Below are 13462 nucleotides of genomic sequence, written 5' to 3' on the forward strand. Positions count from 1 at the left end.
GTTTATACGTCATTTGAACGTGTGTTATTGAACATTAATTTAACGTGTGCATACCTGAAATTGTGGCGTGGCGCACGAACTGACGGATCTTTTTAATTAATACCCCCCTTGCAGAAGTTGAATGCAAATTTTCGAGTTAACGTTCGGATGAAGACAAATGAGAAAATTAAGAGAATTAGTTTCACGAACGATTTCAATTTATGACAGAGTTTAACGTGACTAGAACTATTGCGCCCAGTTAACGTTTCTGCCTTTTTTTCATGAAACCTTTACGGATCAGTTACAATGTCACTTTAGGAAGCCCAATTTATCCTTACAAGTCGAAGCAACTAAAACAAATTGTATTCACAACTATGAGATTTTAAGGGTTGAAGTCATTATCACAGATTTAGCATGGCCAGTTGGATGTTATTATGAATTCATAAAAGTATACCCACTAATGATAATATACTATTTCCTATCGCGAACGTCAAAATTGGCAAATCAAAATGGGAAAAAAATCTATTTGGGCCGTTGGCGTCGTAGATTAAATTTTGAATGATACGAACGTTATTGATATTACTAAAACCACTCGGCTACGCCTCGAGGTTTTAATTTAATTTAATAACTGTAAAGAAACCTTTACCAGGCTCCAAAGGCATTCTACAAAATTTGAGAGCCTTTTACACTGAGAAAAAAGTTTGGTTACAGTAAACAAATTTTATTTTGAGTTAACAAATATTAAGTTCAAATGTCAACAAACAAATAAAATGTTTTTGTTACCAAATGGTTTACTCAATTATGGTGAATAAAGATAACTTAACACCTAGAAATAGTATTTTTACCATAAGCAATAAATGATTGAAATTAATCCTACATATTTGTTTGAAGATAATGCTATTCTTTAACTGTTAACATATAATTGTTATACCCTAAGCCTCAAACTGTTTGATAGTAATGTGGTATAATAACTATAAATTTGATATTTACTAGCTATTAAAGAAGGCAAAATTGGTATTAAATTTTGTTTAATAATGATAATGGAATATGTTGATAATATAGATCTAATGGAATTTTATTATTAAGAAACGTTTTGTATTAATTCCGGTATAAATGATACTTACCACAATTTCTTTACTAATCACAAAGTGATTTAAGAATTATGCCCTTGATGGGTACAAAATATTTATTAACTTTCAATAACTATTTGATAGGATTAAACGGGATGTAAATTAAATAATATTAACAACAAAGAATCCAAATCAATAACTGTTTATTTTAAAAGATCCTGTAGATAATCTTAAATGTGCTAAAAATACGTAACTGCGTTAATAAACTACTTAACTACTTGTTAATTTTACTAATAATAAAAAGAAAAATAATCATTTATTTTATTTTAAAGATATTTAACACATATTGCTCACCAGCAACCAAATGTATAATAATAATAATAATAATAATAATTTAATCGTTCGATCGTCATTACAATCATCGATAAGTCAAAATTAACAAACAATAATATGTATAACAATTGGACAAACACAGTTACATCAACTATAGCCTAGAAGTATAAAAGTGTATGAACTCTTGAATCGAATAAAAAGCATTTTTCTGGAGAACAGTCTTGATGAGAGATTTAAATTGTTTAATATCACAGTTTGTCAGGTCCTGGGGTAGCAAATTATACAATTTAGAGGCCATATAATAGGGTGATTTTTTATAATACTGATAATGGCGTTTGCGAATTAATATTTTGTTTTTTCGTCTTGTGTTATAATTGTGTGTACTTCCTACTCTACGGAAACTATGTATGTATGTTGAACGTGTTCAATATATACCTAACCATATCTATCAGGATGTATAGTATATCAGTAATAACATTACAAAATAAAAACACACCTTTATCTTCTGTAGAAAATATACTTTACAATCCCAACTATACAGGTAATTCACCGTCATCCTCTGGGTCTAGAAGTATCAACGCGCAACCAATTGTGAAATTCACTCCATTAAATTTAAACGACTCAACTTCGAAAAGGGATGCGCTCAATTCGGTACGCGATCTTTTAATAAAATTCTATGGGTTTCATCCATTGTGTTTTTTTTCCAAATTCTAAAAATAAAATGAGGATGTAATTTTCAATGAACTCATATTCCAAGACAACATTAATTACCAAAAACAAAATTTATTTCCCAAGTAAAACAACCAAAACTTCAAATTTTTTTGGCAAACCAAAAAGTAAAAAATTTAAACAATATAGCAAACGAGCTCCTAGTATGGGTATAGCTTGGCATTGTGTATTATATGGCTAAAGCTATGCTCATTTTGTGTTTTCTGGTAGGAATGGTGACATAGGTACCATCATTATTAATTATTATTAATCAATTTATGCAAAAGAGTACTACTACACTACTTTAGAAACTAATATGGCTAATATGGGTACTCACTTACCTACAAACACTTCGGAAAATAGCGCTAAACCCGCGCGCCGCCTCATTTTCACTAGATTCCATATTAGTCCATATTTCTAACGTAAAATTGAAACACCACAGATGTGATTTGTTGGATTTCGAGAAACAAATGAAAGTCACATTCACAATGCACGTTACTGTTTTATAATATCAGCCCTGTAGCCGCACTAATTAATGACTAATTCAATTAGGTAACTACGCTGTATGCTTGAAATCAAGATAAAAAATAAGACAAGATGTCAACACATCAACTTCGCTGTATGCAGTACCTACTTTATAAGTGTAAAGTAATAAGTTGAGCATTCTTTATTGTTAGAAAGTATCATGTCATTTTAGACTTGGAAGCGGTAATCCTAAAGGTGATTTGTTTAATACTATGCCTGTATATTAATATCTAAAATACAGACAGATACTATATGATTTTCTATATATTAAAGAATGTCTATCTTATTGTTTAATAAACGATCTTAAAAGTTAAAAACGGTAGGTAACGATAAGTAAATGTGGCCTAAACAAATTGATTTGTTAAATTTAAACAATACTTTTCGCTCAGTGGAGATCGATAAATGGTATTCCCTAGGGAATGGCAATCCGCAGCAAAATCTCATTTCCGGTATTTTGCGGGATTGTGAGATGTTTAATCCCGCGGGATCCCGGTATTTGCGGGATCCCGCAAAACTTTAAATAAATTGGCAAATAAGCAATTCTGTGCGGTTCCGTATTAAAATAAATCGCTAATTATCACAATATTGCCTCAAAAATCATAGTACATTTTTAACGAAAAAAGTTTAACAATTATTTTAAAAATAACTTTTCCGTTATGCGTTCATTAACAAAGTAAACTGAGTCGTCCCCTTGGTCAACAAATTCCTCAGTCCCGCAAATCCCGCGGGATCTCGCTCCATTTATGTGCGGGATTAATCCCGCAAAAAGGCTGCGGGATCCCGGTATTTCGGGATCCCGCGATCCCGGTATTGCATTCCCTAGGTATCCCTTATTGATCTAGAAGGGGGAAGGGAAATTACCCCACATGTACAAATTTTCCGCGTTTCACTAAATGACTAGGCTTCGGACTACACAGAGAAAACTGTTTGTTTAAATTGACGATATCAATTTGTTTGGTGGTTTAATATTTGAATGTACCAAATTTTATTTACACGAAAGCAAACTTTTGTTGGATTAAAAATAACGAGATATTTGGTAATGCAGTATCATTTGTTTGGAGTTATAAATTTCTAATTTCTTGAAAGCAAGCTATTATACTTCATTTCAACAAAATATTTCTTCCATAAAACCAAAGTAATATAACGTTACCTGAAAACAAGGGTGATTTGAAAAAAACCCACATATTAAAAAATGAATCACATATTTCTTTAGACCAAACAAATTATTTGTAACGTCCTTTTGAGAAATGCAGCTTGAGCTAAATAAATTAAAGTTGAAATAAAGCAATATATTTCTTTGTCCTACGTATTAGTTATTTCAAATGAAACAAACGAATATTTAATATAAGCAAAAATTAAACCTACCAGCTTCAAAAAATATGACTTCTACATTGACAGAGAGCTTCTTTGATTCAAACAAACGATGATTTAGATTTACCACCTACTTGATGCTCACTTGTTCTGCATTTTCGCCAAATTGCATTTTACTTATTGCGCTATCGTATTCGTATGGTGTCTGCCTTACAATTTACTTTAATTTGTAATTGTGTACTGTGAATACGTGATTGTAGGTATACTGTGTTGTTAGCCAAGCATAATGGAAGAGTTTTTCAGTAAAATTGGCCTCTCACACCTATTACCAGAATTTACAAGTAAGTAAAAGTGCTTTTTTTATGATTCGTAATGGCCTATCGTGAATAATTAGCAATTCCTGCAAATATGATTATACGATTATAAAAGCACATTGTTTTAGAACAAAGTATAGATTCGACGGACCTACTTCCTGATTTAACTGAAGAGCATATTGTGCAATTGATTCCAAACATAGGAGATAGAATTAAATTCAACAGGGGTGTCAGAAGCATCCAAATTGAGCAGGTTATTAGAGAATTAGTTACTTTCTTCACTCGGTTATTCACGCATATTTTTTAGGCTACTATTGACTTCATAGTGTACTCCACCCGAGTGTACTCCACCTCCATCAAAGAAACCTTATACGGAGTCAACACCTGTGTCATTTTTGGTCGAAAATGCCACAAATTTGTTAGACACTTACGTAGATTTGGACGCTGGCCCTTCTACCAATACTTTACATGACATTAATTCTATGTCAACTGTAACAAACACCGATCAAAGTGATTGTGGATTGAATTCTTCCTTTTTAAATTACTGCTCCATTGAAACTGCAGTTGAATTCAATTTGCAAGAAGTCTTGAACGCAGACGTTTTAGGAAGAGCCATATTAAGTAAATATAATTCAAAATTTACCCTTGATGGAAAAGAGAGGAACGTTCTCTGCGAGATTATTATATCTCACTTTTTAAATAAATCGTTTAAATTGAATAACGAATCGTTATCCATTATTGCAAATAAAATTGTTGCTCTTTTTCCGGCTTGTGAAAAGAGAGCCACTTATTTTGTCAGCCCTATTCCTAAAAAAAGATCTGGTCGCAATAAACCAGAAGTTGCAAAAGGCAAGCTTGTCGACAAGCATAGAAATAAATTGACAGCACTCAGAAGAGCGCTCCAATTTGACGTAAGTGTGGGAGAAAACATTTCCGATGAAAATGAAGGTATATATGTATACAATCCCTCACAGAAAAAATCGTATCAACGGGGAACTTTTCAGAACCCAACCAAAATGCAAGAGACAGTCGACTGTGGTTACTAAACAACAATGAACCTGTAGAAGAAGTACTCCAGCATTGGCGCAATTCCTATTCAATTCGGAAAATTACAGTAAACAAGAACAAAACAATTGAACAGTTCTACAAGGAGTGGCCCATTCTTGAAACTCAATTGGCGATTGAACTGGTAAGTTACCTATCCCATATATTTTATTTTACGCTGTTTTCGTCCGTACAATTATAGGTCGAAATGTAACATTACAACTTTTATCAATAACTGCGGTTCATGTTACAGTTACACAAACACAACTTGAATCCCCAAATTCCATGGCATCACAAAAATTGTAATAGTAAAAGTGCAGGTTCACTGTCCCATTGCTACATCTTTATAATAAAAACTGAAAAAGAATACTCTTGAGGGACCTAGCAAAATTGTCTTAGTTTAATGCACATTTGTATGGTATGTCATTCATTTTTATGTGCCAAACAAAATCTATGTTTTACCTAGATTTCCTTTGAAAGTATTCAACAATCACTGCATTGCCTACTGAATTTCTCCCTACTGATTCCTTATTTTTAAGAACTTTTAAAATGTGTTCAAAGTTTTTATATTGATAATATATTTTTATACAGGTTACTTATGACTTCAACAAATTATTTGAAAAGGAAGGTGCTACAGATGATACTTTCAATTTCTTTTTCGAGAAGCTACTGGACATTCGAAGAAAAAATTTATCTGCAGCAGACGAAAGCATTCTTCAATTAGTGGAAGGAGATATAACTACTGGTAAACTTGCGTTCAATTTACATCTTAATATAAGTACATGACTATTGTAGATTCAAAGCGGGCAGTTCAGTTATATCTGCTACCATCGTTAGTTCCACCAAGAGGTCGCATAAAGGCGAAGGGGAAGCAATGGAAGCCATCCATTACAGAGTGTAGAGATGGATTGTTTGTGCATGTTAAATTGCCTGGTGATATCGACAAGGCTAAACGCGATAAGGTAGATTTCATGTACAATAGGGGACAAACTGTACAACCCTATGTTATTTTAGTTGGCCCCAGTTTAAATAATGTGACTGGCTTCTATGTTGTTATAAACGACAATTTATATAAATGCATTTCTGTATTTGATGCATTAGACTTTTGTTTTAAATCTCATCATATATTTGATGCCAAGTATTCTTTTGAAAGTCATCATATTTGGTACCTAATTCAGTGGCAGGTCTATAATTTGAAAACTAAATCTGACTTGAAGATTCCATTTGTTCAAGATTGCGTTTACAATCATTAGGTTGCCGTTTTAAAATAAGCGTAGCTATTGATTTAAGCATATTTCTTTCCGACACCATGGACACCTCTTTCAGTTGCTTCAGTTGTGGAAAATTGTTAAACTCTATTGAAATGCTGCTTAAACACATCAAAATTATACATCCTTTTCTTGTAAAGTACAAATGCAACCAATCAGATTGTTTTAGATCATTTCATAATTTATCGACTTTACGAAAACATTATGTCTCTGAACACAAAGGGGCCAGCAAATGTTCAAAACCAATATCTACTAGTAATACAGGGCTATCACAACATGATGATTATCATGATGACAATTTCAATAATGGCATCAGTACCATCATAGATGGCGAAGACGAAGTGCAAACACCCAAAAAATTGAACATAAAGGATGAAATAGTTGCTTTCATATCAAATTTGTATAGTTTACCGTCTATACCCAGAAATCAAGTTCAATTAATAATAAACAGGTTTGATGAGTTGATGTCATCCGTGTGTAATTACATTTCAGATATTTTGTTGTTTGAATTCCGAATGTGATAGTATTATAAACGTATTGCACACGCTTTCAGATGTGCAGACTATGTTAGCCGAATTTAAATCTGAATATCGTTGTTTTAAGTATTTTGAAGAATGTGACAGCTTCATACGGCCAGAAGTGTTTTCTGTTGGAGAACATCCTGTATTAAACAACAAAAGTACAACGCAACACCCAGTTCTGGCATTGAAAAAAATCGAAATACAGAAAATTCCTTTAAGGAGAGTTTTACAAAAATTTTTGGAATTACCAAATGTTTATAATATCCTACAACAATATTTACAAGAAGAAGATTCAAAACCTTCATCGGTTTTGTCTAATGTCTTTCAAGGTTCTCTTTGGCAGAGTATGAAGACGAAATTTGGCAATAGAACGGTTTTTCCTCTCTATATGTTTTTCGACGACTTTGAATCATGCAATCCTTTTGGAAGTAAAGCTGGTATACACAAAATCGGGGCGGTATACGTTTCGTTGGCTTGTATACCACCAGAATATTCTTCCATACTTGAAAACGTATTTCTAGCTCAATTGTTTTATTCTAAGGATAGAACGACAGTCGGAAATGGAAAAATTTTTTCTAAATTATTAGAAGAATTCAAATACTTAGAGGAATATGGAATTGAAGTACATATTAGCTCAAAACGATATCGTATTTATTTTGTTCTTCTTTTAGTTTTGGGAGACAATCTAGGTTTAAACTCAATTTTAGGATTCAATGAAAGTTTTAATGCGAATTATTTTTGTAGAATATGTAAAACTTCCAAAGAACTTTCTAAAATTCAGAGTATTGAAGATTTTAACACTCTGCGCACAATTAATAATTACGACGAGGATTCTAGGAATTTAAGTTTTGGAATTAAACAGATATGTATTTTTAATGATCTACGATTCTTCCATGTGGTTGAGAATATCTCCGTGGATTTAATGCATGATTTGCTAGAAGGAGTGTTAAGATATGATATGGCCCATATATTAAATAACTTAATATCTAAAAAATTTGTCTCTCTTCCACTAGTAAATAGTCGGATTAAGTTTTTTAAATTTTCGGAAGCAGATATTGGCAATCCCATACCTATAATAAAAATTGAACACCTTCAAAAAAATTACTTAACGTTAAGTGCATCAGAAATGTTGGCCTTTGTTGTATACTTTGGTATACTACTAGGAGATCGTGTCCCAGATAATGACGAAGTGTGGGAATTTTATCTAAATTTACATCGAATAATTCACATTATTACTAGTAGAACTATTTCCAGAAATGCTGTTGAGCTCCTAAAAACCTTAATTGACAACCATAACAAAGATTACTGTGCTTTGTTTAACGATTCTCTAAAACCCAAACATCACATATTGGTGCACTATCCTACAGTCATATTAAAAATAGGACCTCCTCGTCTGATTTGGGGGATGAAGTATGAAAGTTTCCACAAAACCTTAAAAAACTTTGCTGGTGCAGTTACAACCAGAAAAAACATAATTGCTACATTAGCTGTAAAGCAGCAACTCAAATTATCATCAAGATTCTTAAGCGTTCGCGGAATTGATGATAATATATGTCTTGGTCCATGTGAAGGGTTAATTTCGCAATTGCCGGAATTTTTCGTTATAGAGAGATTACTAAATTCGCATCTCATCACTTTTAATTCAAATGAAGCTGTAATTGTAAATTGGGTAAAGATTAACAATATTAAATACAAAGAAGGGTTATGTTTGCAATTTACAGAAAATGATATTCCCGATTTCATTAAAATTAAATTTATTTTTCACATAAATAATGAGATTTATTTTGTTGGCTGCCTTATTTATACCATTGGGTATAATACTCATATTCAAGCGTATGAAATCCGAGATGAAATCATATGCGATTCTAAAATCTCCCCAAATAATTTTAAACTAATTCCTTCAAGAAATATGCTTAATCGAAAACCTAGCAATATTCACTATACAGCTGACGGTATGTTAGTTATCTACAATGCATAATAATTAAGTACCTATTGAAAACATTTGTTTAAATATTAATCTCAGTAATGATTGTAGAAGTATAACTGACTTTTCTAGATAAAAATGTCAGTTCTAAAATTGTGTGGTGGTGGCCTCTCACTTGACGTGGCAGCATAGGATTCTTTAAGTTAGTATTTAGAGTATCAATGTTAGTATTCAGTTTTTAAAAAAATATACTATGCGTCCTTAAATGGTATTGATTTCTGTATCATAAAAGCAGTAATAACTAAACTAGATAGCATAATTTGAGAAAATAATGCTCCCATCAGTCGTATAGCGTATTGGCCCAGTCGCCCTGTAAATAATATTAGCATAATCTCGAGCATAATATAATACTATGACATTAGAATAATTGTCTACTACAAGTAAGTAAATGTTATTATCATTTTTATTCCTAGAAACATATTTTGTTTATATATTGTATATTATGTATTTTATTTTATTACCTAATAAATATTTGTGTGAACAAATTTCGTATTTACTTCACAATAGTACCTATTAAAATAAACAAGATCATAATTTGGTTTAAAAAAGGGATGTTTTGTGCAAAAAAATATATCTGTTAAAGGAAGAAAATATGTTTTTTGAATCAACCAAGCACCTTCATTTGCTTAACAGAATTAAACATATCATCTAAATTACATTGTCTTTCATCCAACAAATAAAGCTGTTTCTTTACCATAGATATAGTAGATTGTATAACACAAATTTTGGTTCAAATAAATAGATATTGCTTTAAAAATATAGTATTATTTATTTGAACCAAACGAATATTTCTTTGAAAAATATTGCACATGTATGATGTAAACCGAACATCAAAGAAATAAATGTTTGCTTGGAAACAGTAAAATTGGAAAATCAACAATATATTTGTTTGTTTAAAGTATAATTTACTTGAAGGGACACGCTACCTTGACTTAAGCTGAAATTGGAGTTATTTCTATCAACATTTTCCATTGCTTTTTTCAATATTATCAGAAGTTAAATCAAAAGTGGGTTTGGCGTATGTAAATAATTACTGTGTTAACTATCTAAAAAAATTGGCAATTTAACTTAAATAATTCATTTACTTCGCCATATAGAAAGAAGAAATTTATTTGTATTAAATATTTTTTATTTCTCTCAAACAAAAGTTTTTCTCTGTGTACGAAACGAATTTTTTTTTCCAAAATATCGCATCGGAATATCTATCAGCATCTTAACTACACAACTTTGCCAATTTAACCAATCTGTAAGTACAGAAATAACAAAAATAGCCTCAATTTAATTAATTTAAGACACCCTGTATAGCCTAATCGGCCCCTTTGTAATCCGGCACTAAAGTTGTTTCAATATGATGCAAACAAAACATGCAATATGTTTACTCGTTTCGTTACCACTACCGAACATTGACAATCCATGACAATTTTTTTATCAAAAGGCGATATCCATCGTAAATAAGTCTAAAAACGTAGATTAAATCAAACTAAAAAGAAATTAGCAACGTAAATTTACAGGTGCGTAGGTATCTACAGAGAGCTTGAACAAGTTTCTGTTGTATACATTTCAAAGCTCAAACACTTCTTTTATGACTGAAAATTTATTTAAAAGTTTTACAAGTTCAAATATACACTTAAAGAAAAGCACAAAACAACCAGGAAGTACCCCTACATAAATCATTACATCATCCGCACCCACTGCGCCCTTCAGTATTATTTACAGCACATGTTTTCCCAGCAACCTTACTCATTTTTACGTTATAATAGTCTCTCACTGTTATTATATTTATGTTTGTATACCTTCATGGACAGTGGGCTTTAATTGTTAATAACTATTTAATCGCCATTTAAAAGTTTTGTTGACTAAACATTTTCAATAATGATTTAGATAACAATTTACGTGAACTTATCTCACGTTGAATTTACGCACGGAAAGCTAAGAACGGTTCGCAAATGAATTAATGTTACAATTGAAAGTTAATACAGACGTCGAATAACCTATAGCTTAAAATTAGGTATAGGACAGGTGGGAAATTCTAAATGAAAACTTGTTATTTTAATCATTTGAACCCTTGGTCAATTGAAACGGAATGCTCGTTAATGCAAAATAAAAAGTTGGCATTGCGCATGAGCACATCTGATTATTAACGAGCTGCTAGCGTATTTATTACTATATGCGATGTTTACCTTTACTAGAATCATCTGTGGTTAAAATTTCAATAAAATATATTAATATCTAAATAAGAACGTTGATATTGACATTTAATTGTCAACATTTTTCTTGAGTCAGGTGACGAATTCAAAAAGAACGAACTAACTATATTGAAAACTGTAGGACTAGTTAAGACCTCGGACGGACGGACTGATGGACGGAAAAAGTGGTCACAACAGCGCAGGACCGCAGCGTTCGCAAAATTCACAAAATTTGAGAACTGACACAAAATGAATAGTTTTGTAGTTTGAATTTTGACGTTCTGGCAGTTTCATTGATTTTTTTTGTTTCTATTAACCATATTGTTTTACGATCGCACGCGTGCCACTTTATGTTCGTCGCAGTGTGATTGGTCCGATTTACTCAACGGATTAAAAGCGTAAAACCTTTACGCCGCAATATGGACATCATTTTATCTAACAGATCACGTTTTGACCTTCCATTTCAAAACGTTGAGTGAAATTTTGCTTTATTCTTTAGATAGGTATGTCTTTTATATCTTTGTGTTTCTGAATTATCTTATATGTTTTTGTAACGTACTCTCAGAAGACAAACGGAGTTATGATATCAGTGCCACTCAAGTCACAATATAAAAGCGAGAGTTCACGAGCAAAAACTCGCAGACAGACTTACCCCTACCGACAAGCCTAAGGTATTCTTATTTTGGGAGGTGCTAGGCATTCCAGTCATTAACTACTTTGACGAAAATAATACTATATGGGATTCTTTTGTTTGATTGGAAGACGAAAAAGAGGTATGCCTACAAACACCAAAAAGCATAACAAACTTTCATAAAAATTCACTTTTTAACCTAAAACTAACATACCTTTCAAACTTTCTAAAGCAAAGCATAGGTAAATGATCATAGTGTTGCCGAAAGACGTACGTATATACAGGGTATAACATATACATATGAAAAAAGATTGGGCGCTATAAGGGATCAAAACAAGCACTTTTCCAAATAAACCCAGGGTCCAACGTGTTTCGTTTGGGAGCCAACCAGGGAGCCAACACTCAAAGAAGTGGCGAAATTTGCATTTCTTCTTTAACTTTTTTCTCAGCAACCATAACAGATACCAAGGCAAGTTTCTGAATAGGTTTTGGGGTTTGGCCTAGGGTATGGCCGTGCCTATTTTGCAAAAAAATTTTCAAACTTCCTACCATCTGTACTGACTTGTTTGTAAACTCACGTTTTCAAGGTGAAGGGTCGGTTACAGGAGTGGCTCTCGACTGTCAACTATGGGTTGTGATTTATATCAACAACTTCAGTTTTGTAAATTGCAACTACTATTTCTGAGGCTAGAAATGAATGTAAATTTTAATTTTAGGCCCACTCTTATTAACGTTCTGTACACCTACTCGTATAAATATCGGGTTGTTATTGAGTTATTGGTATTTTTTGAAACAAATATTCTTATTTTTCATTAGGTTTCATTTGGACGCAATCCTTTTATTTGAACGTCCGTCGAATCAAATGTCAAACATTGCTATCATAGTGTTCAAATTTTCACTGTCTATGGATCATTATTCGCATTGAGTTTTTTTATTTGTTTTTTATTTATGCCAATAACTTATTATAACTACCGGATGTAGGCATACAGAATGTTAATAAAAGTGGCCCTAAATTAGGCCCTAAATGTATCTACATTCATTTCTGGCAGAAAAAATAGTAGTTGCGTGAAACTTTTTCAAGACTTTCGGCGCAACTCAAAAAATTCCTTAGACTTTAAGGACTCGATTGTAAAAAGGAGCACTAGTGAGTGAGTCTTGAACGGTTTAGAGATATGAAATTTTGACTCTTGCGTCTTGAAATTTTTAGAGAAAAATTTGACACAAGTCAAAAACTATGACAGGTAGGTACATAAATCTAAATGCGTTGAATTCAAAATAAAATAGCGCCTTTAGAACAAAATAGAAAATGCGTTTCTGTTTAAAAAAAACAGGATGGCGCCATTTCCGGTATTAACGGAAGCGGCGCCATCTTGAAATGATTTTATTTGAATTCTCAATGGTCTATTATGGCTGTTCTATTTCAACTGCAAGTTTAATGAGAGGGCTAGGTGAACACCCTGTATACTTAATATACTTGAAGATAATGGTTATAACAGAGCTGACTGGCTTTGGATATTGACGTGACGTTACAGTTGCTCGCAAAAAAGACAACCGAGAACGTTGTCAGAACATAATTAAGAGAAATCGT

General features: G+C 32.2%; 2 protein-coding genes across 2 annotated transcripts; both read left to right on the forward strand.

Moving 5' to 3' along the window:
• The first annotated feature begins 4586 nt into the window (after positions 1-4586).
• Positions 4587-8189, forward strand: LOC116182558. The gene is made up of 4 exons (XM_031503090.1): positions 4587-5188; positions 5245-5429; positions 5876-6029; positions 6080-8189. Exons 1-4 carry the CDS (start codon positions 4723-4725, stop codon positions 6535-6537), a joined length of 1263 nt encoding a protein of 420 aa, XP_031358950.1. The 5' UTR covers positions 4587-4722; the 3' UTR covers positions 6538-8189.
• Positions 7117-9051, forward strand: LOC116182555. The gene has a single exon (XM_031503088.1). It carries the CDS (start codon positions 7117-7119, stop codon positions 9049-9051), a length of 1935 nt encoding a protein of 644 aa, XP_031358948.1.
• Positions 9052-13462: the final 4411 nt, after the last annotated feature.

This window comes from Photinus pyralis, unplaced genomic scaffold (genome assembly GCF_008802855.1).
Source record: "Photinus pyralis isolate 1611_PpyrPB1 unplaced genomic scaffold, Ppyr1.3 Ppyr1.4_unclustered_Scaffold5910, whole genome shotgun sequence".
In the NCBI taxonomy this organism is placed as follows: Eukaryota; Metazoa; Arthropoda; class Insecta; order Coleoptera; family Lampyridae; genus Photinus; species Photinus pyralis.